The sequence below is a fragment of the Montipora foliosa genome, chromosome 6 (genome assembly GCF_036669935.1).
Source record: "Montipora foliosa isolate CH-2021 chromosome 6, ASM3666993v2, whole genome shotgun sequence".
In the NCBI taxonomy this organism is placed as follows: Eukaryota; Metazoa; Cnidaria; class Anthozoa; order Scleractinia; family Acroporidae; genus Montipora; species Montipora foliosa.
This window is the reverse complement of record NC_090874.1, coordinates 37,957,981-37,981,276: the sequence shown is the minus strand read 5'-3', so window position 1 is coordinate 37,981,276 and position 23,296 is coordinate 37,957,981. Positions and strand designations below refer to the sequence as shown.

Here is a 23,296-nt window from a genome sequence, read left to right as displayed (position 1 = left end):
TCTTATGTGTTGCTAAGGCTCATTGAGTTGAGTCCGAGAACAAAGTTACACCTTCAAGGACAGCCTGAGGCCCAAAGATACATTTTAAAAGTTATGGGGAGGTATGCTGATAGGACTTGCCAAGTTGTTGGTTGTAAAATCATCTCTGCCTTGTGTACTTCTTCGCGGACCAGAGGAGATGCTCTTTCGAAGGGAGCTGTTGACTCGGTACTTTACGCTATGAGCCAGTTCGGAGAAGATGAAGAATTGTATGTTCCCGCCTTTGAGGCTTTAAGAGGCCTTCTAGCAGATGATCTTAAGGCGCAGGAGAAATTTATGACAATGGACGTAAAAAACTCAAGAAAGAAGGCGTATCGCATGGTCGTTGAAATAATGGAGAAGCATAAAAGATCGGGTGAGTTTAAGTCGCCGATACATGTACCGTGGTTGTTTATCTGTACTTTCGTAGTTTTAAAGTTTTTAAAGGAAAAAGATGAAGGCAGGAAAACATTGCATCATGTAAGAAAGTTTGGCATGTTAACAATTCACGTGTTTTTCCCTATAATTTGCATCAACAATTTGCACTGGTGATTACATTATGAAATGAATTAAGCTTATATTTGCGTTTTGAAGCTGTCATGTCAACCTAAAATGAAGACCATTATGCCTTGCTTAAATATTTTACTAGCTAAGACAAAAGCCATTAGTTTTAAAATGGCTCAATCATTGGTCTGGTTTGAGTGAGGAGATTATCTTTTGCAGCTGGAAATTGGTGCTCATCACTTAAGTTAGCGGATAGGTTGAGGCTTTGCTAACCTTAATTCTTTGGGCCCTCAATATCAAATGCGTAACTCCTCTTGCACCTGAAATCTTTTGCTTCAAACCACCTGCAAGTACCTCTTAAAACCCCCCATCCCTTCCCTTGGGCGGCTGGTGTTTTTTATGGGTCACGCGTCACAGGTCACAGGTCATTGTTTTACCAATACAGAAAGCATCCTAAACAGTCATAAAGGCTAACCTTAGGCCTAATTAGGCCTAAACAAAAGTTTTTAGGCCTAAGGTTAGTAAGGGGAGTTAGGGTGGTTTAGCAGTTATCAACCGTTGCCTCCCACCTCTGTGACCCAGGTTCAACCGTGGCCTTGGGTTGTATGTGGGCTTAGTTGCATTCAATCTCAATCTAACTCTGAGGGTTTTTCTTCCGGATACTCCCTCATCAAAAAAAAACAGACTCTCAGTCACTTACATCTGGCTGCGGGTGGATACCCTTGGTAGGGATAACCTCTGGTATCCTTCCCTTTCATTGAATTAAATGAATAAAGTTGGTATTTATTTATTTATTTATATATTTATTTATTTAAGATACTTTCTGTATTGGTAAAACAATGAACTGTGACCTGTAAAGAAACCCCAGCTGTCCCTTGGGAGGTGACCTCCTCCAGAGAGACTGATGGAGACAGCGGGGTCAGTGGTTGGTGATGGTTAAAGTTGTCCTTTTCAGCTACAGGCCTTAACCCCACCCATCTGTTTTGTGTTGCACCAGTTAAATCTGTTGTTTGTATTGTTATGATTTGTCTCGTATGCCCCAAAAAGACCCTTGAGGTTAGTGTTTATACAATGTTTAATTTACAACTGATGAAGACCAAGATCATTAAATTGCCAAATCCAAGACAAGACAAGGAGTCAAATCACAGGTAACCCAGGCTCAACATATATGCTATAATATATAGATTTAGCCAAGCCTAAAAGCGGAGCTCCTGGGTTGTTTATTCTTACTGGCTCTAGGATTAGTGAAAATAAAAGGCTTTGGAATTGTCCACGCTTTGGTTTTCCCAGATATTGCTTAATTACCGTATGTCAGTTTCTTCGCTGCCTAACTAGTCAATTCCATGGTTAATTTCACCAGAAAAACTGACTGATCACATGAATCACCAAGGGATGAGTGCGATATCGGTTTTTCCACCAGTTAGGCAATTAATTTTTCTTGAATCGCAAGAGTTTTAAAAGAAAACAAGCAAATCCTCAGCAAGCGAACGGAAAAGGAAAGAAACCATTTCAGAGTCGACTGTCAAAAGCCTGCGAATAGGGATCAAGCTAAAATTAGAAACCACAGACGTACTACAGCTCGTGATGTGACAGATTGTCTTTTTCGGTTCAAGGTCAAACAAGGAGTTTTATTGATGAACTTTGTTCCACTTTATCTCTTTAATTATATAGCTACATCAAAATCCAATGTTGCCAACAGATCTATTTTTTATTAATTTTTGTTAACTGTCCAAATTTTAAATAAATTGGATAGTTTTTGCTGGAATGTTTCCTTCAGCTTTGAACAAACCGTCCAATTTGAGGAAAATCTGGATACTTACCATCAACCAATCAAATGTCAAGATAAGTAAATGAACCGAATATTGGCCAATCAGGTTGCAGCTGTTATCACTACTTTCAAACATCAGAGAGCGATCTTCACTCGCAGGGTTTTGTTTTGTGTTGATAATGGCAGAATTTCCCGACTTTTCTCTTCACTTTTTTGACGACTCAGAGTTTCAAATGGAGTCTTCAGCTAGGTTTCCAGAGATAGATGCTACTGATTTACTCAAGATGGGGGAGAATAATCAGAACAAGAATACTCAAAGAAGCACAAAAAATTGGTTTAAAGTGTTTGACCTGTGGAGTGCTGAGCGAAGCGAAGTGAGAAAGCTTGAGGAGATTCCCGAACACAAGCTTGACGACGTTCTTTGGATGCTATATAATTAACAGGTAACAGGACTACATGCTTGTCCAATTTGGAAATAATTGGATTCAAAAAATACCTCGGACTGCCAAATTGGACTCGGCATACGACCTTGTCTAATCTTGGCTGTCCTCAGAATTTTTCTCATCCAATTATTTCCAAATTGGACAGCATGTAGTCCTATTACATATACAAAATGAGATCATTTACATTTTGATGTATTTCATTGAAACACGCCAGCTTGGCTTAGAACCAGAATCGGCTAGAAAGGACAAACTTCAAACAAGATCTCCAAAAAATTACCTGTGCTTTCTCTAAACAAACTTCTGAAAACGCAATCTGGTGATATTTCTCCTTGCTTTTACGAGAACTCATTGAGATTACATGTTTCTAACATTAGGGCAAAATTTTCTTGTCACTGTCAAGGCACATCGAAAAATAATTAGGCAAACAGAGTGAAAAAACCTGTTGTTCGCTCATATTTTAATGCCAAACAAACCAGCAAACAGATCAATTATTTCTGTCCAAAAAGAGTACAGGTGATTGTTATTTAATTCCAGTTGAGAATAAAAATTTGAGTTTCATTCCTGAACAAAGGAAAAAACGACTAAACCACTTTTTGAAATATGCATCCACTTAAAACAACTCATGCGTAGAAATAACAAACGGTTTAGTGTCCAAGAAAAGAATTTGTGGAGTAACTTCTTCCACCACGTTTGAGCTATTACTGGTGTACCGTTTTGTTGTTCTCGTTCTCTTTCTCTCTTCTTTCGTTTCTGTTCTTCTGTCATAGGCTGTCCAGGCATCTTGCAACCTTAGTAGATTCAAAATTAAAAATCTTAAGATAAGACTCATGCCAAAAATTGCAATTCAGAGCAAAAAGCAGAACTAAACAAATTAAAAATAAACACTCAGCTTTAAGTTTATATCCCTCCAATGCTTGACTTGAATAACTATGTAGCCACCAGTGTGTCCTGACCACAGCTATATTATGTCAAACTGGATTGAAACCAGCAAAAAATGCAACAAAAAAATATTTTCCAAAGCGTACCTGAACATGAAAAGCATCTACTGTCAAGAGCTTTTGCTGACGCAGCATGGCCGTGTAGCCGCATCGAGCCACAGAAAGAGCGCGAAAAATTAAGCCTCATTTATGCTCAGGTGTGAGTGTCTGAACTGGCTTGAGCCTGCTATCCAATCAACAACCAGTCCCTGGTCAGCAGTCAACTTCAAAAGAACAGCTGACCTCAATAAGGTACAACATGAGCCTGCGATATAGTCACGTGATACTGGTCAGCGGATACCTTGTTTTGACAGGTGTCAATTGACCATAACATTGATGTCCAATATCAAAGATGTATGCGATAAACTAGCTAGAGTGTCAACTGGAGTATTGCCTCGTGGATGAGCTCTGAACTTGAGCATGTGATATGGTTACGTGATACTGGTCACATTGGCATACATGGAGGGGTGGACGGACGTACGGTTGTACGGTGAACAAAACCAACTTTTCTCGCATCGATGGGTTACCACATTTTCTTAACTATGGTGCTCCGCTATTATGCCAGGGTAGAAGTATAAGAATCTGTATGGGGAGGCATAGACATTTTTTTCCAACCAAATAACTTTGTGTTATGGTCTCACGCACGGTGACAATTCAGAAAGTCAAAATGCTGTAATGAAACGAAAGACGTCATGGAACTGGAAACTTGAAAAAAGATTTGTTTCTAGGTCATCTTCAACCTCCATAGATAAAAATTCAAAACAACTTCGATTTAGATTTTAGAATTTGATGGTGTCACTGTGAAAACACCAAGATATTTGTGAGTACTCATGAGGTAAATGGCAGACCATTTCATTGCCCAGACTCCTCTCCATATTCAAAGCTTGGGCTACCTGAGGTCAAATTCCCAGGATATGCCCAGTGGGTAGTGGAGGGGGTACAAAACCTTCTGTTGACTGACAATATGAGGATATGTTTTAATCTAATGTGTTGCGAATCTCACCATACATACTGCTTTTGCACAAAGAGGAATGAAAGTTTGAATTTCTTATGATTACAGAAGCTACTTGTCTCGTTTTTAATGAAATGCAACAAATTCAAACACTTTTTGAAAGCAGTTAACTTGAATTTGAGTATTCCACAGGTTTACAAAAAGGAAAAGCTTTTTTGTATATTATTCTCATTCAATCGTGTCTCATTATTTCTCTATCTTTAAGGAGAGATCCAAGAGCAGGGAATTCAACTGATGTGCATTCTTGCGACCTCAAACCAGAACTGCCGTGCCATGTTCCAAGCAAGGACATTTATCGTGGCCTTAGAGGCAATGAAAAGACACCAAGACTACCTTGGGGTACAAATTGCTGGATGCAAACTCTTGGTACTTCTTGCAGCTTTTGAGCCACATAGAGCAACACTTGTGGAACAAGATATTATTTTTCCTATTCTGCATGCTCTGACTGAGTTTAAAGACTGCACTGAACTTCAGATAAATGGTTTGAGTGCCTTAGCTCATCTTGCAGAAGCTTTGGGGAATAAACTGCAAAACGGTAAGTTTTACTGCTGGCCAGGCTTTTGTCATTTTCTTGGACTGAGCAAAGCAAGATCCCTGTGCCTCTCCAGAAAGCCAAATACTTTTATCATCTCCATAAGTTTCTGAGCAATTGTTTACTTTCAGCTTGAACATTATAAAGGCATTCCATAAGAGGGTCTAATATGGTTTAGAAGTATTTAGAGAATTAACTCACTGGGTGTTAGGAATTACATAGAGATAGAGTTGCAGTGGGTTTGTACGTTTGTGCATTACTTTGTTGGCTGAATTGACAATAATCATTTTAAGTAATGTTCACACAAGCCTGCAAATAACTTTTTGCTATAAACCTGTCATATGTCAGGCCAGCGACAAGGTTTGACCTGACATGCAGCTACCCTGGTCGGACAAAAAAGAATTCCCACACTTATTGAGAGGGATGCCTGTGACAGACCACTTCACAAATATTATTGCCCTACGTCTCGTTTTTCTTTTTGAAATCTTTTAAAACTTTTAAAAATTTGCCATTCAAAACCTCAAATTTACCAGACAAATGTCAGATGGCCAGTGCTTATTTGCAGGCTTGTTCACAATAGAAGTGGCCATGTTCTATTTACAAATAGATTTCATGTTGTTATGCATCTGTTCAGTAATAGATCGCAGATGGCGTAAAAATGTGAGCTTAAGAACAGATCAAAGTGCCACTGTTGTCACTCTGGATATGAAAGTTACCGCGATTGTTTAAAATTGGCAGGCTGAAGCTTAAGCCTTCATTATGCATTAGTCGGTGTGATATAACAGCTGGATAATTGTGTAACAGCACGGGGTGCTCTCATTTGCAACTACATGTAGATACCCAAAATAAGACATGTATCTGAGGTGATCCCCTTTTCTGGAATTCAACCCTGTAAAAGAAGTCTACTATTTCTCCAACAGGCATAAGATTAGTCTTTAACACATCCTTTATAAAGAGCTGTACCATATGTTCAAAGTTCCTATCACAGGTAGTAGGGTCTTTTTGAATAAGGTCTGATTTTTGTTTCCAGGTCATATTGTTAATGTCATCAGGTTAGGCAAGTAGAGCAGATCCATTCAGTATTATTAACACTTTTTGTGCCAGTTATATACATTCCTCCAACAAACCATGTGAATATTTATCCCTATATTTGATACTGTTACACTTAGAAACAGGTGACCTGAACCATAACTGATCACAGCAAGTGCATATATATATATATATATTCAGGGCCATGTGTTATCCTATCATGAAAAGACTGAATCACTTTTAACATGGAATGTCTAATAGAGTCTTGACCTTGACAAATTTCAGTTTGGTTTAGGCTTGAGCTCGACTGCATAGCTTTCCTTAAATGGTTCTGTGCTTTTCTGTTCATTTCTCTGATATGTTCTGGATTGGAAGCTTAACCCTTATGAAATGTTTGCTTTTCATATTCCCTTGCTGCTTCAATATTTAGAGATCTTTTTTTAGCATTTCGCATTGTTTTTTTTTCCTGAACTCTTCAATTATTTTGTCTCTTTTGCTTGATAGATTCTCTCATATAAGCTCGTTTTGCCACTGCTTTGTAGAAATTATTACTGACACTCAAATCATTTTTTGCCATGGTTAATTAATCGATTATTGCCTCTGAATAATTGTGGATATTGGTAACACTGCTGATTTCATAACCTGAAATACTGTCATTATAATAATCTAACTGAACTGCTGAAACATAGTGTCTTTCATCTAGATGTCCAATGTGGTCTGCTTACAGACCAGTAGTTCCCTGTGGTCTGCTTACAGGACTGATAACAGTTACTGGTACCCACCCCTTAATGGATTCATTTATACGTATTGTAACATCTAATGCATCAGAAACTGCTTGCACAGTAAGTGCTGCATCACACCCTGTATGTTGCTGTGACAACACGCCCACAATTTGCTCTGTAATGTGTCCAATAAATCTTTGACAGTCGTTTCTGATGTGTTCAACTCCAGAAGCATGCGCGTTCATGTGATAGGAAGGATCATCATATACCGGTAACTGGTGGGCAACAGAAGCAAAGAATAGGATACGCATAGCCCTCTTCTGTATCCTTTCAATCTGGTCTACTAGGTAACACGGGAGACTTGTCGCCCAGACGACGCAGGAATACTTGAGGACAGTGTGAACCAAGGCATTATAAATGCATCCAGGCATTATAAATGCAAATGAGGTCCACATAGGGGACCCCAGTGCGCTTCAAAACCCTTACGATGTGAAGGCACTTTGACGCCTTGCTAATAATTTCATTGGTGTTCTCCTTCCATTTGAGAGTGTCACACAATGTTAAACCAAGTACTTTTTGACAGGACACCCTTTCTATAGGTACGTTGTTGATCAGGATTGGTTGAAGGCCCTGCTGGGATCTTAAGATACAAATGACCATATCTTTGCATTTCTTGGAATTTAAATTCATGTTGTTCCACTCAGCCATTGAGAAATGCATTCTAGGTCATTTTGTATCAGGGAAGCCTCGCCCGAGCAGATAACCTCCGAAATTGTGATGTCATCAACGTACTTCCAGTGATTTGAGAGCAGAGGGGAACGAGTGGTTAGGTCGTTAATCATTATCAGGAATAGTATTGGACCTAGCTTTGTACCCTGAGGTACCCCAGCATGGACGGGCCTTCACTCCGATATAGTGTTTACGAGCTTTACGGCTTGGCACCAACCACTAAGAAAGCTGTAAATCCATCTTATCAGAGAACCACATACTCCAAGATGAAGGAGCTTAGAGACCAAGATGGTATGGTCAATGTGATCGAACGCCTTGCTGAAATCTAGGAAGCACAATCTCAGGAACTTACCAGGGTGGTCAATGGAAGAGAGCCAGTTGTGTGCCATGTCCAAAAGACAATAGGTGGTAGAGGTTCCCTTGAGACTGCCAAATTGCAAGGGTTTGATGAGATGTCTCACATCTTCTAACAGCCACTCAACAACGAAATCCTCTAGCACTTCAGAAAGCACCGGTGTCAGGGCGATAGGTCTTAAATCCCCGTCCCCAGTTATGGGCGTAGCCTTGGGAACAGAAGCGATGTTAGCGTCCTTCCATTATATCGGCAATATCCCCGATGACAGTGAGCGGTTAAAATTGCTAGCAACCGGCTCAGCCAGCTCAGGTGCAAACTCTTTTAGGAGACGGGCTGGGACTCTATCGGGACCCAGTGCTAGCTAGACCGAGCAGCTTTTTATGATCAGCTGTAGTAGATATGGTGGGTGGTTGTTAAGCAATGGTAAAAAGGCTGAGAGCTTTGAGGTGTCAAGAGGTTGAAGGTTCCAAGTTACTGATATGAAAAAGTTGTTTAGACGAGTGGCGAGGGTCTTACCAGGTATAATGTTGCTGTTAACGTCTGGATAGCATAATTCAGCAACAGTAGTGGGCTTCCCAACAAGCTTGTTCACCAAGGCTCACCAGTTCAGTTCCTCGGGTCAGTACCCCTTAGGTTTTGCACCTTGCGCGAAAAAACTCCTTTTTGCGTTTGCAGATGACTTCCTGAACTTTGTTTCTAAGGTGTCGCCATTTCTCGGTAGGCCCAAAACAGTAAGCACGTTGTCGTAAAAGTATGAGAGATTTAATCTCAGCAGACATCCAGGGTTTGTCGGTAGGGTGCAGCCTGACACTATTTGTTGGGAAGTAGATGTTGATAGCGTTGGAGAGTTACATGATCGACTGATGAAGAGTCGCATGTGTGTGCATGCTCAAACCAGCTATGTGCACTAACCCACCTCTCGAATGCATTAACCCTTTAAGCCCCGAGGGGTTCCCCATTGACGAGTAAAATCGTCTGGCGTTAGACAGAGTAAAATCTATAAGTGCCATTTGGCACTATCGGGGCTGAAAGGGTTAAGTGCCGACCGAGGAAAACAATGCATTTGAGTTTTTTTCTTAAGGGCTTTTCTACCAACTCTATAATACGGATTAGGTTCCCAATACACTGAGTTATTGTCGGACGACTCTAAGTGCATGCTGTCCCTAGGCTTATTGACAGTAATATTAGATGCTAGATTTGAAATCACTAAATCAAGGGTGCTATTACCCCTTGTGGGTTTTGTGTTTAGTAGTCATGTGGGTAATAAGATAAAAATGACAATTAGAATCCCCTACTCTCTAAGATTTGTTACGTCTGAGTTGTGGTCTAGGTCTAGACATTCTTACTGCAATATAATATTTATTTTCCAAAAGCAAGAGATAAACACTTTCTCAACTCAGACCAGCTGGGTACATTCTTCTTTAAATAATGCACCATACACTTTCTAATTACTACCTTGTCTTTATGAAACAAGCTTGATGCTTTCTTGTAAGGAAATCTGGAAGGTTCTCTGTCCCGGAGAGCATGTTTGCATTTGTGAACAGACTCAGCCCTTGCTCTATCGCAGGAGATTGGTACAGATTCCTCATCAGTTTTCCTTATGTAATCAAAGACCGAGTCTTTCGACAATTTGTCATTATGGTCCGCCACACAAGTACTAGTGTCTGGATGCATGGGTTGCTTGGTTGCCTTACTGTTTTTCATGTCACTGATGTTGTTCAAGTTGGATTTATATGGCTTTGATGACTCATAGCTTGCGAAACTTCGTGATAGCTTTGATAAATATTGGTATAGTTTGACAGCCTCATTGTCACTCTCCAAATGGAAGTCACCTTCCAAATAGAATTTATTAATCCCTCATGAGCTTAGGGGATGGACAGAGACTGTCTTCTCACCATGTGTCTGTAGATTCCATTTCGACATGTATTAAAGTCTTCGCGTTGGAGAGTGAAAGGCGGTGCACAATTACTTGCACCAATGTGTATTTGTTCAGAATCTTTGCTTCACCTTCGAAGAATGCCATTTCTTTATTTCTTCAGTCTCTTGCTTCTAAATGCAGCAGAAGGTGCTCAAACACTAAAGTATAAAAGCCACAAACAGTAATGGCGGCGCACAACCTAGCGAACAGGAAGTCACAGCTTTCTAAGCTGTGTTGTGATTATCCATCCTGGTTGGCTAATTAGATCGAACTTCCAGTTACGCAAGAAGTGAAATTTGCATAAAGATTCTCACCAGAACTTGTGGATATATGCACAAGTAAAAATTGCATCTGTGCTCTTGACTAATAGATCATAGGTGAGAACCAATCAGAATGTGTGCATTGTTGAGCTTGTTATATAGTACATTCTTTAACTGTAGTTCAAGCACAGTTTAATGGTTAGGGTTAGTGGAAGTTTGTAGATATACAATAGTAATCTAAATATTGTAAACAACTTCTTCAATGTCATAAGCATCAAGTGATTCTGTTAATTAACTTTTTTAATTATATAGTATCAACAATTTTTCCCATCAGTAACTGTTAATTGATTTAACAATAATTATTCTTTGTTTAAAAGGAATACAAAAGTATAACTGGACAAAGGAAGTCTTTGCAGCCATGACAACTCACTATGACAAACCTGAAGTCTTAAGTGCTGCTTGCTATGCTCTGCGAGAACTGATTGATGTTTGCCCCCAAGTTCTTGAGGTAGTTGGTGATGAGCCTGGTGATAACAGATTACCATTACACCGTTGTGCTATGGCTGCATTAATGCTTCATGTCGATGATCTAGAACTATGTCAGGGAGCTTTTCAATTATTGGCATCCATGACCATTAACTCCAGCTCTCTAAGAGAGGTATGAAACATTGCCATCATTATTTGTTGCCAGTCATTTTTCGCATTGTGTGGTTCCAGAAAATATCCATACCCCCACCACGGAAGACTTTTTGATTTGCAACCCCCCTTCCCCCCAGGATTTTCCGTTCCTCGGGGGTCTTTGATGACTCCTCCCCTTAGGAATTTCCAGAATTTTTTCACTTATAAAAAAGAAAGTGAATTAGTTACGTAATTGCAGTAGAATTTTATTACAACAGTGTAAACATTAAGGTTAACTTTTAGAAAAATATAACGCTTTGTTAAGCTCATTATCCAGCTAAACTTTTAGCTTCTTTGCCATCAACTTTGCAAAGCTTAAACATTTGGGTTGCAGGTCGACTGTTTCACGTTTTTGTGCAAACTTCGATGAAAACATTTCACTCACTTAAACAACTTCGCAAACGATAGTAAACAAAACAGAAACTTACAAGGTTCCTTTGTCTACACATTTTGTCAGTTTCTTCAGGTTGATTCTTATTTAGGGACCACACATGTTGACGCGGTAGGTTTCGTGAACGTCACCGCAAAGGCGATTGTTTTACAAAGAATATTATTGACGCCAAAATAATCCATCATATTTGTAAACTTAGATATGGCGATTTAAGTGCAGTCTTCAAATTTACTGACTCTCCAGCAGTCATTCTCGCAGGTAAATGACACACAGCCTCACTGTTGCTTGCCTTTGAGCCATGGATGGAATCGAGAGGGCGACTGTTATTGTTTTTGGCGCAATTTACTTCCTCCAATGAGTAGTGAAACTCCTGTTTTAGAATTTCCAGTTTGACATAACGAACTGAACCTCAACAATCGTCTCCCGAGGCCGCAATTGCGTTAATCCAAAGAAGAGAAAACTTGACTCCCGGTTCCTGTCCATGGTCTAAATGCCACCTACAAAAAAAAAATGTCGTTGCACGCAAGCGTTGAGAAGGTGGGAACTTGCGTCTTATCACATTAAAACATGAATCCTATCAAAAATGTGTTTACTGCATGTGAAGGTAGCGAAAAGCGATACTCAAGTGAACGGAAGTGTTGGTTGGACGAAAAAGGGACAAAGCTGGAAGTCTGGGGACGAGACTCCAGTTGAGACCGCCATTTTAAATGTTTTGAATCTGTCCGAAATGAAAGACACATTGTTCTTAGCTTCGGGAGATTGTAGCGCTAGCTAACTCAAAGAAAAACGGAACCATTGAAGCTAAAAGGATTAACTTTATCTCAAAACTGACTTTTGTTTCAAAACATCGTCCGATAGTGTGTTTTTGTGCTTCAGATCGATCGTATGTTGCTTTCAATGTTTTGTATGTGGTTCGTGACCCTTTGGAAAAGTAGTTTCTCACGAAACCCCCTACCCCTTGGAAATTTCTGCCCTTTAACCCCCCTCTCCCTCGGAATTTCCAATGATCTTCCGTGGTGGGGGTATGGATATTTTCTGGAACCACACATTGATAAGAATGATGCATATAAGGGTCAAAAACAGTGAAAGTGTTGGTTTTTTAAATGTTCTCATGAACTGAGGGAATAGGTTTGCTTCGTCAACACATTTTTTTTCATGAGGAAAACATTTTCCCTTTTTTAAACGAAGAAACTTGGTAACATCTGTGACACCTGTGGCTTTTTCATTGTGACATCCCCATTAGTTTCCTTAAATGTCATGAGTACATTTATTTTGTCATTTACTTTAAAGTATGACATTGTCTGCGCAAGTCACTAAAGAGGCCAGAAAGTACAAAAAAGTCAGTATCATCTGTAGTTAAAGACCCCCTTTTTATGTTTTTATTCTGCTTGATGTGGCCACTCGGGAGAAAATAAGTGACAATTTGTGACCTCACCGGCAAGCGAACGGAAGAGAAATTGGCTTGAAAAATAAAAATGTACATAAAGTTCCAATTAATAAAGTAAAGTGTGGCTTTAACATGAATCATTTCCTCACCCAACATGGCCCACGTTGAGACAGCGATTTAAATATCAAACTTACATTGACAAAGTATATCATTCTAGTAAAAAGGGCTGGACATTTGGTTTTTTTTTTCTTATCAATATAAAAAGGAAATACTATTATTTTGTTTGATACTATACAATTTGTTGCAAATCAGTTGTTAATAAAGACTCTCCTGCAACCGTTGCAATTGAGTCACGTACACAAACAACTTGTTCATTTTGGTCAATACCAGAAATGTGTGACCCTGACATAAGCTTTATAAGACACAAAATAATTTCAGCCATAGGTAGTCTGATATAAGTTCAAGATTTCCCGAACAACTTCTGAAAATATTAAAGAGAAACAAATTCAAACAGAGAGGAGAACAAATGTAGCTAACTCAGTACAAACAATGACTACAGGTAACCCAGGCTCACTGTTTGTGTCATGTATGGGTTTCACGTTAACGTGAGTAAATTTATGTAGAGAACATACCGGGTGAAGACACGAAAAAAATGAAAATAAAAATTGATGAAACTTACCATGTGGCAAGTTGTTGCTGTCCTTAATATGTGCATGAAGTTTCTGGAAAAAATAGCGGCCTTCACCTCTCCTTCGTGGTGTAGTGACAAGGTAGGAGGCTGACGGCAGTGTCTAGGCTGCCATTGACCCTCAACCAGAACGATTTTTTGGGAGAAAATGAAATCCAGTTGCTAAATAAACATGCCAGGCTTGTGGAACGTGAATTTCTCTAAACCCTGGATCCTTTGGCATCTCCAGCTAGTAACGTGAAGCTTGCTCCTTAGAACTTTTACATTAACCAACTAAAATAGCAGCCCAAAGCCGTTAGGATCACAACTGGGCCAATTCAAAAATGGCACTGAGCTCGGGGCGCCTGGTGAGGAGTATGATAAGTCCTCATGGAGGGGAGTGAGGATTTTGAAATATGAGGAATTAAAGCAACAGGATGTCTCTTCTGAAGTGTTAGTCACTGCAAATGATGTAAACTGCAATTTTACCTAACAAAAAAATGAAAATCAGGGGAAAATGCTAAATATAGTGCTTGTAGACAAATGTTTTGCTCTTGGGTCCCCTCCCTCCAGGGAGACATATTATATATTTTTTCCGGCAACTTTGTGTACATATTAAGGACAGCAACAAATCGCCAGATGGTAAGTTTTATCGATTTTTATTTCCATTTTGTGGCAAATTTCCAGACCTAAACTTCGCGTCTTCACCCCATATGTTGGATGTATATATTAGCCCTGTGACACTCTAGGCCTAAAAACCAACTTTTTAGGCCTAGGGTTAGCCAAATTGATGCTTTTCGTCCAAGGATGAGCAGAAATACTACCCTTCGCTTCATGCTTCAGAAACGGGGATAAGCTAGATCCGGGAAAACTCTTATTTTGCATGTCTGTGTGCACCAAAACAAACGTACAATTGTGGACCAGGAAAAGGACAGGGTTACTAATTTCATGTTTTCGAGGGCGTTGGGTCTTCGTTTTCGATACACCCCCATATGTTCTCTATAGACCGTATTCATAAATGGCGGTCAAGAGATTATTCTTTTGTCTTTGTGTTAATCATCCTAACTAGCCTCACTTTGGAACAAAAATTATTTGGAATTTTGCTCGTGTTTACGAGGCTATTTAGGATGATTAGCATAAAGACAAAAGAATAATTACTTAGCCGCCATTTATGAATACGGTCTATATTTACTAATGTTATGAAACCAGAGTTTCAAGGCTGGGTTACCGGTGCAATGACTTGAGCAAATAAAACTCAAACTCCAGTGATCCCAAACTGACTTCCCTGGCTCAGGTCACTGAGGACTTCATTTGGATAATCTGCAAGTTACCATCATCACTTCATCACGGTCCAACTGCTCAGTTATCCACTGGTGGTTTTCACCGTTGACATGGTGAATTTGTGGCTGATCTATCAATAACAATTAAATCACCAAAACTACTGATTATCAATAAAATATACACATTCAAGGCAAAAGGCATAATAACACTATTAATGTAATAATATTTGAACAATATGCCTCTGATTGCAATGGATTCAGTACAAGTAGAGGCATACGATGATCAATGGAGGTTTCATGGTCCACAAAACCTGAGCAGTAGCGTGCTATGCATGCCGTTCGACAGAGAGTCGATATAAAGAAATCCCATGTCTTTAGCTGTCTTGGTTTCTCTTTCATTAATGCACCCAACTACCCTGAAGGGCACCTAAATCTTTTTTGTTACATTTCAGTCGCTGATGTTCAAAGGAATATACATAAACATTATCCACGTAATGGAGCAGTATGACAAGCATCCAGGAGTTCAGCGATGGGGATGCAGAGCCTTGCGTGGATTGTCTTTGTCTGGATGTAGTGATAAAGAGCTCCTGATTAACTGTGGTGTGTTGGAACTGGTCTTCAGTTGCACCCAAAGGTATCATAACATTATTGTTGTTTGTTCAAACAACAGGTACAATTAAATAAATTAAATTGTTAAGTGGAATTGCATAGGCAGTGCAGCCTGGTGGTTAGGGCATTTGACTAGAGATCTGGACATCCCAGGTTCAAGACCCATTCTGACCACTAGTTGAATTTGACCGTGGTAGCCCCTGGTTCAACTTCTTGGCTGCAGTTGCAAAAACACACACACACCATGATAAATGCCATTTCCCATGGTAAATTATCCCACGGTGCCTCACACTTGGGTTTTAGTATACCGTGGTAACCAGTGGTCACACGTTACATGGATTACTGAGATAAAGAGAAATATCACGCAATTCATTGGCGGGAAATTAAATCACAACTTCGTCAGCATGGTGATTGGCTCTTGTACTTCAGGCATCAAAACACCCAGGTTCCAACTTACCACATTAAATGTCATGTCGTCTGATCTTTTTTATGTATCCGTGGAAATTTACCACAGGAAATGGGAAATGTCGGTCACTTCTACTAAATGAAGTTTCCCGTGATAAAAGGGTCATTTACTGTGGTAAAAGTACCTAAATTCATGTCAATTATTTACATTGTTATGCAGTTATTTAAATACGGTGACCTGTTATAAATGTTTGTATTATTTTGTTACTCTTGTTACTGGGTTTCCAGTAGGGCAATTCTCAGTCGGAAAATCGGTAATATTTTTCTGTTTTTTAATTTTTTTCCGTGTCGGTAAGAGTCTTTCCTGTCACTCCCCTGCGAAGTAGTGTCTTTGTGCGTATTTTGTTAGGTTTAAGGGGGTTGGGGTAATGCTTAGATTTCTCTGGTGCACACAGGAGAACATTTAATTAACCTGAAATGACGTTGAAAGTCATTGTGACGTGAATGGCGTTTCAGTGCATCTTTAAACAAAATATACCCTCATGGAGCTCAAGAATGGAACGTCAATTGAATGAACAAGACAGGCGGTGAAAAATACATATATGGAATCTTTAAAGCGACGAGTAATAGTCTTCGACAACAATTTCATTTTTCACCGTTGGATATCAAGTGAGCTTTGTTTCTAATATTTTACTAACTTGGTATTGTATACAACACTGAAATCAAATGGCAATTTATTTATGGATTTAACAAACGTTGAAGGAATTGAATGCCTTGAATGCATCACAGTGTTTACTGAAGTTGCATCTAAGTTGTCTGGCAATTTACATTTATTTTGTACTGAACTCTGCAAAGGTAAAAAAAATTGAAATGTGACAGTGAAGAATTATTTGAATGACAGCTTGTTGTCTCTTTTGTACTTCATTATTTACGGTCATGCTTCACTGTTTTGCAAGTAAACACGCCGCGGTAACTTGATCACGGCGCCCGCTGAATTCAATGTCACTTTTGATTTTGCGATTTACTTGTGCAGCCAAAAGTACAATAACAAAATTGAACATTGCAAAATCTCCCAAAATGTTTTTTGTTGTTGTTTTTTTCATGTCGTAAAAAAACTTCCTTCTGCTATTCCTAAAAACTGTTTATCAATAATTATTTACTTTTGCATCAATATTTGTTTTGCATAAAGCAAGCTAACAAAATCTGTACCTTGCTAAGTTCACATTTTTGAGCATTAAAATATAATTTTTGGTCCTATGCTTCTGTTACGAATTGGTATATTTTTTAGGTTACCCATCCAGATACTAACCTTGCTGGAGAGGACTTAACTTCAGTGAACTTTTGTATTACAAAGCTGTCAGATGCTCAGAATGCACGCTTAATAACCTTTTGGTAAAAGGAAGTTGTGAGGGAACTTGAAAATGTTCAACATGTCAGCCTAGAAGGCAATGTTTCTCGATTCCCTTTTATTTTATTCAATCTTTTCTGGGGTTTGCTCGTAACCACGTGTCTTCTCAGGGGACCATTTACCTAAGACTTTTACCATGACACGACAATGATATACAATACCAAAACAATTTCGTGTACTATTAGAGCTACATGTTACGCAAAGACAACTTGAATCTCCTGGAAGACAAAACGGAGCTCAGTTGACGATATGGAATAAAGCGCTGTGTTACTACACTACCACACGTACGCAATGCGTGCCTATTTTTTCTAAAGATGGCAGGAATTTTTTCTTTCTGACAAATGATTGATAGGCTGGTAGCCAGGTTCTTAACCTCAGAAAAAGACTTCTGGGTGACCCCTTAAATGGGCTTAATGACCCCCCGACTTGAAAAAATTGCCTGGAACGCTGCAGTTTGAATAACACGTACCACAGGCAACCCAGTGCACGCTCATGGAGCGTCTAGTTGTAATGAAGGCTGTGAATGAGTGGCCCACACTACAGGCAGCCTTGTTGAAGTAATTTGTGATATTCCAGTTGCAAAAATAGGCTGAACTAATGACTGTTGGGGAGCCTATTTTCATAAATTATCTGAAAGCAGTGAAAGTATTTATTGTAATGTCAACTAAAGCAATCCTTCTATCACTTTAATGTTTTTGTCACCTTGTGGTGTGTCTCCTGTCCAGGCTAAAAGATGAGTAGGTAGGTAGGTAGGTAGGTAGTGACTTTAATTATAGAGGGTAACACTTGATGTTATGTGACTGACAGGATTGTCAACACCTTTCCTGACAACGTTTTCCCTTTCTGAAGGTATCTAGATGATGTCAATGTACAAGAGGAAGCCATTGCATTGATTGCTTGTTTGGCAACAGATGTAGAGCTTGTTTGGCGTCAGAGTGCCATTGAGGGGTTTCATGACATGATTCTCAAGGGGATGAAAAGATATCCTGATGATCTGTTTTTGACAGAGATCTCGCTGGAGGCCCTGGGTGAGTGGCTGTGACCAGCATATTGGTAGTGTGTCACTGAAAACATCATATGTTGGTCGAACGTTTGCTGACACCATGGGTAATGCTTTAATATGACTGAGTTCAGTATTTTGTAAATAAACCCATTCAAGGGTCTAGTATGTCGACTGATAATGTCCACTGACGAGAGATTGCCCAAAAAATGACCATTTGGCCGAGAAGCGAAGGACAATCTCTCAGCCGAGAGGTAAAAAGCCAGTGTTGATCTGATGCTAAAGTTGGACACGAACGGTTGATGTATTTTAAAATTAGTAAACACAATGTATTAATTCTCTAGCTAAACCTGAAAGTCGACTTGTAACTTTCTTCATCTTCAGAGACTTTGACAACATATTTTGTTACTTACCCAAACAGCATTTGCGACCATCGTTTTATTGTCACTATCATCAGTTCAATTTTTTGCACGTAAAAAGAATAAATATGAAAAGATGAAACTCTTGTGCTGACTTATTTCCGCTGGCTTTGTTTCTTTTTCGACGGAAAAAATCAGAGGACAAATATCGACAAAGTAGGAGTTTTGGGTGATAACCATTGTGTGATAACCATTGTGTGATTTTACACCACTTGACGTAAAGTTGCTAATAAAATCATGCGAAAGTTAATGGGTGGGTTAAACATTGTAAGTTACTCTAACGCACAAAGGTCGTGAGGTAACATTCCACTGAGCTGGACTGGTTTCCGGTTGTCCAATGGTAATTTTTGTTTTTGTTTTTTGTAATAACATACTTTTCTCAATTTTCCTGTTCATCGAGTTCTGTTTTATCTCCCCTGTCTTAACTTTCAGGTGTGCTTACAGCTGCAGAGGAAATTCGAGAGCTTCTGGTTAAGTCCATTAGTTCTGAACATGACGGTGTAGAGACTATTTTTAACGCAATGGAAAAGCACAGGTCAGAACGAGACATCCAACAGAAAGGATGCATCTTAATTCAGGTATTGGCACCATTACTGTCCGATGATTATTGCCAATCAGCTCTGAAGGCTCTCATTGATGCAATGTGCGAGTTTCAAGAGGACAAAGGTGTACAGGCAGAAGGATGTGTAGCCATGTTTGTTATTGCTCAGATAGATGCTGGAAAGAGCGAGATGTTAGTGAACAACTGTGCACATGAAAGGCTCTTTTACATTTTGGAGCAGTTTGCTGAGGAAGCAGAGCTGGTGTATTTGGCCAGTGAATGCATTCGGTATCTAGCCTTTGTGAGAGAGTTGAAGGAATCAATGCTACTTTCAGCGTGTGCTGGTGGACTTCTAAAGTTAGCTGATTGCTTGATAAAGAAAGGAGCTGATGTGAATGCGGGAGACGGGGTGAATAGCCCACTCTGTTGGGCTTGCAAGAACGAAAAGGAAGACATGGTGCGATTTCTTTTGACTCAAGGAATTACTGACATTCAAAGTGCTCTGAAACTTTCTCTTGAGATGGGTCATGGGAATATTGTAGGATTACTTCTTCAGTACCTGAGCCACGACAAGGAGGCCGGCATTATTGCCTTTAGTAATCTCAACCTGGGTGACTTACAACCAGAGTGGATATCACCGTCCCTTACAGGACATAGGTATTCCCTTCCAGTTCTTGATGCTGACTGGATTGAACATCTTGATGATGCACAGAAGACAATGCAACGGAGAGTCGCTTTGAGTAATCACTTGTCAACAACATTCGAAGAAAGCCTGAGTGATGTTTCTAGCTCCAGTGAAGCTAATTTTCATCCAAACTATGAACGCAACATTTCAAGCTCTGCGCTCAATTTAGTTAGTCAAGAATCAGCGCACGATACAGATTCTGAAGACTCGTTTTCTGACGAATATGCCATTCCTGATTTGACTAATGAATCTCGACTGAGGGCACGTAGTATTAGTGGAGCTTCCTTTCCTTACAGTTCGCGTGACCCCCGCGTCGTTTCTCCTTACCTAGAGTGCAACTGTGTTATTTTACCTCGGACTGCACGACGTAGGTCATCAGAGCGGGATTCACCTGTTTGCCAAAGACCATCTTTGAAGAGACGTGCAATCAGTGATATAATTCGCCCCTGGGATTTGATTGCATCTGTTTCTGGCAGTAATGAGGGCCAAAATCGACCTCAAATCAGTTTTTCACAAGCAAACACTACTATCGATGAAGATGCTCGGCTTGGTGTCTTCAGAATGCCCGAGCGTAGCTTCATGTACAGCTGGGAGCAGCAGAAGAGTTTTTGTAGCCCTTCTCCAGTTGTTTCAACTGATGTGACCTTCAAGGAAAATCATTTGTCTCTGAGAAAGCGTTCGTTGTCATGTAGTGATTTAGGGCTGCGACAAAGGCGAAGGCAATCCATAAGATCCATTTCAGCAAATGCGACAGTGCGTTTAATTGATCTTTCTCGGAACAACATGAAGTCACTGAGGCCCATTGCCGAGGCAGGCCAAGAACTTCTTGCTTACCTTGCAAAAGTTGAGAAACTGGATCTAAATCGTAACCACCTGTCGGACTTCCCAGATGAATTAAGCGAGGTAATGCCAGACCTGCAGTGTGTCAATCTAAGCCACAATGAGTTTTGTGTTTTCCCTTACTCGTTCATAACGTCAACAAGAGTTAAGCTCTTGGATATATCAAACAACAAGATCCACATCTCGTGTCAGTGTCCAAGCTCTAATGAACGTGCTGTTATGCTTGAGAGCTTGAACCTATCACACAATGAAATCGGTGCCATTCCAGAGTGGTTCGGTGACTTCTTCCCCGCTTTAACCAGTCTTTACTTGTCGGGAAATGATATCAGAACTCTACCAGCGTCTCCTTTGAAGCTCTGGCAACTTAGAACACTAGATTTGTCCGACAACAATCTGAAGGAGATCCCACCTGAGTTTTTATCAGAGTGTTATTCGCTGGACACACTTGTGGCGACAAGCAATAATCTTACCTCGCTTCCTGAATCAGTGGCCGCCTTTTTGACAAATTTGAAAACTGTTCGACTGAACAAGAATAGACTTGGGGAGAGATCAGGAAAGAAGCAATTCCCAATCCCTCGCTTTCTTCTCACTCTTCCCAACGTGAAAGTTGTGGACCTTTCAAGCAATGGTTTGGAAGACATTCCACCGCCCATTTCTTGGGCTACACAGCAATTGAAAGAGCTTGTCCTTGCAGATAACAAGATAAGAAAGCTTTCCTTAGTGGGTGCTGAAAATTGGTGTCAGCTTGAAAGACTCATGTTAGGTGACAACAACTTGAGGCAAGTCCCCAGTGGAATTGGTGAACTGACATCGTTAATGTCTCTCGACTTGAGTCGCAATCCAATAACGGGCTTACCAGATGAGATGGGCAGGTTATCCAATTTGTGGGATCTTCAGTTGTCTGGACTCAAGCTTGACCTGGATTCAGCCATTCTAGAAAGTAAGGCTCAGGAGCTCATTGGATTCCTCCATTCCAAACTCAAGAACTCTGTGCCTTATTACCGCATGAAGCTGGTTGCTGTTGGAAAGGCTGGACGAGGAAAGACAGTGTTGCTGAACCAGTTACGGGAAGACAACGCTGCTGGGCCTCATCACGATATCATGGTCAGAGACTGGTATTTCAAGGACACCAAGGCTGAGTGTAAAGTATGCCATCGCAAGAGTGTGAATTATGTCATTACCACATGGGATTTTAAAGACCGTGATGACTTGTACGGGGCCTATCAGTGTCTCTTATCATCACGGACGTTGTTTTTGGTCGTCTATGATGTAAGCAAAGGTGTCAGCGAGATTGATGATCTCAGACCATGGCTCCTAAAGATCCATGCATATGCTCCAGATGCGTCAGTCATGCTTGTAGGCACTCACAAGGACAAAATCCCAAAGGACCGCGTTGATGACCTACTCACAGAGATCAAAGAGAGAGCTTTGAGCAGATGCGCTGGTCCTGGCTTTCCCCAAGTCAAGATTCACGTGGTGCTGGACTGCACTGCAGAAACCTCAGGGGTCAAGACACTGAGGCAAAGGATCATGCAGCTGATTGCAAAGTGCAAGTGTAAAGGGCATTCCTTGATTGGTCCAAGAGTTCCACAGAATTTCATTGATCTTCAAAAAATGATCTTACAGCACGTTTCACAACTTGAACTGCCAGTCCTCAAGATCACCAATGTTCGGAGACTAATCCAAGAAGGCGAATTACTAATGGATGACACAGAAATGGAGCAGGCCATCAAGTTCATGACTGAAGCAGGTAAAGTTCGAATTAAAAGTAAAAGATTTAATGCTATAGAGTACATATCTATCCGACAGATAGTTGCAGATTAGTTGCAGATAATGGTCAAAGGACAGTCCGCTTCAAGATGTTGTCTTGGAATAATAATCACTTTCTTTAAGTCTCGAGGTTATTTAGCAGAGCACGAGTGCTCTGCTATATGGGGAGACTAAAACTCAACTGAAATCGAAACAAATCAAATCAAATGTTGGTTTTTGAGGAGAGGGGAAAACCGGAGCAGGGTAGCGAAACAACAAACTCAACCCACATATGGCATGGAATCCTGGAATCGATCCCGAGCCGCATTAGTGGAAGGCGAGTGCCCTCACCACTGCGCCAGCCCTGTTCCGCCTAATAAACTATTTGATTCTGAAAGCTTACAAGCAAAATTAAGCTCACGAGTCCAAGATCATCGAGTTAAGCAGCAACTTAAAGTGTTGCGAAAAAACCCGACAAAAAACATCCAGGCTTGAACAGGGCTCGAACTCATGAGCATGCAATTGCGCTGCACAGCTCTACCAACAGAGCTAGCTATCAAGCCAAGTGGGAGCTGGTCACCTGTGACTTCCTGTAAGCAGGGATGTAGATAATAGCCGGAAGCCGGGAAAATTACCCGGCTGTGAACGCGATTTTTCCGGCTGTAAAGCACTTCTTCTTTCTCCAAGATGTTTTTAAATGTTGTCAGAAGATTTTGATTTATTTATTTCGTTTGTTTACACCTTCATTGCTGTCTTACCTGAACTGAAAGGATTGTAAACACTCCATTTAGTGCGACGATCGCATCATTTGCATTTCGTCGTCCATTTTGCAGGCTCAATGGGCAGCGGTATTTGTATTTCATGTATGCGAAATAATGAATGCCAAATTGCGTATCTCTGACGGTTGAAATATTATTGCTTTATAATGTCGGGAAAAAGAAAGAAAAATGATTCTGAGGCCGTTGGTATC

At 40.3% G+C, this 23,296-nt stretch overlaps 1 protein-coding gene across 2 annotated transcripts in view; it reads left to right on the top strand.

Moving 5' to 3' along the window:
- The window catches only part of LOC138007284 (leucine-rich repeat serine/threonine-protein kinase 2-like), a 33,776-nt gene that overhangs the window by 757 nt on the left and 9,723 nt on the right, over window positions 1-23,296 (top strand). For both annotated transcript variants that reach the window (XM_068854097.1, XM_068854098.1), the window contains exons 2-7: window positions 1-394; window positions 4,928-5,257; window positions 10,645-10,925; window positions 15,123-15,304; window positions 17,942-18,120; window positions 18,944-22,327. The exon at window positions 1-394 is cut by the window's left edge and continues 361 nt beyond it. In XM_068854097.1, the coding sequence (XP_068710198.1) occupies window positions 1-394; window positions 4,928-5,257; window positions 10,645-10,925; window positions 15,123-15,304; window positions 17,942-18,120; window positions 18,944-22,327 (4,750 nt within the window). The remainder of the gene's footprint in view (window positions 395-4,927; window positions 5,258-10,644; window positions 10,926-15,122; window positions 15,305-17,941; window positions 18,121-18,943; window positions 22,328-23,296) is intronic.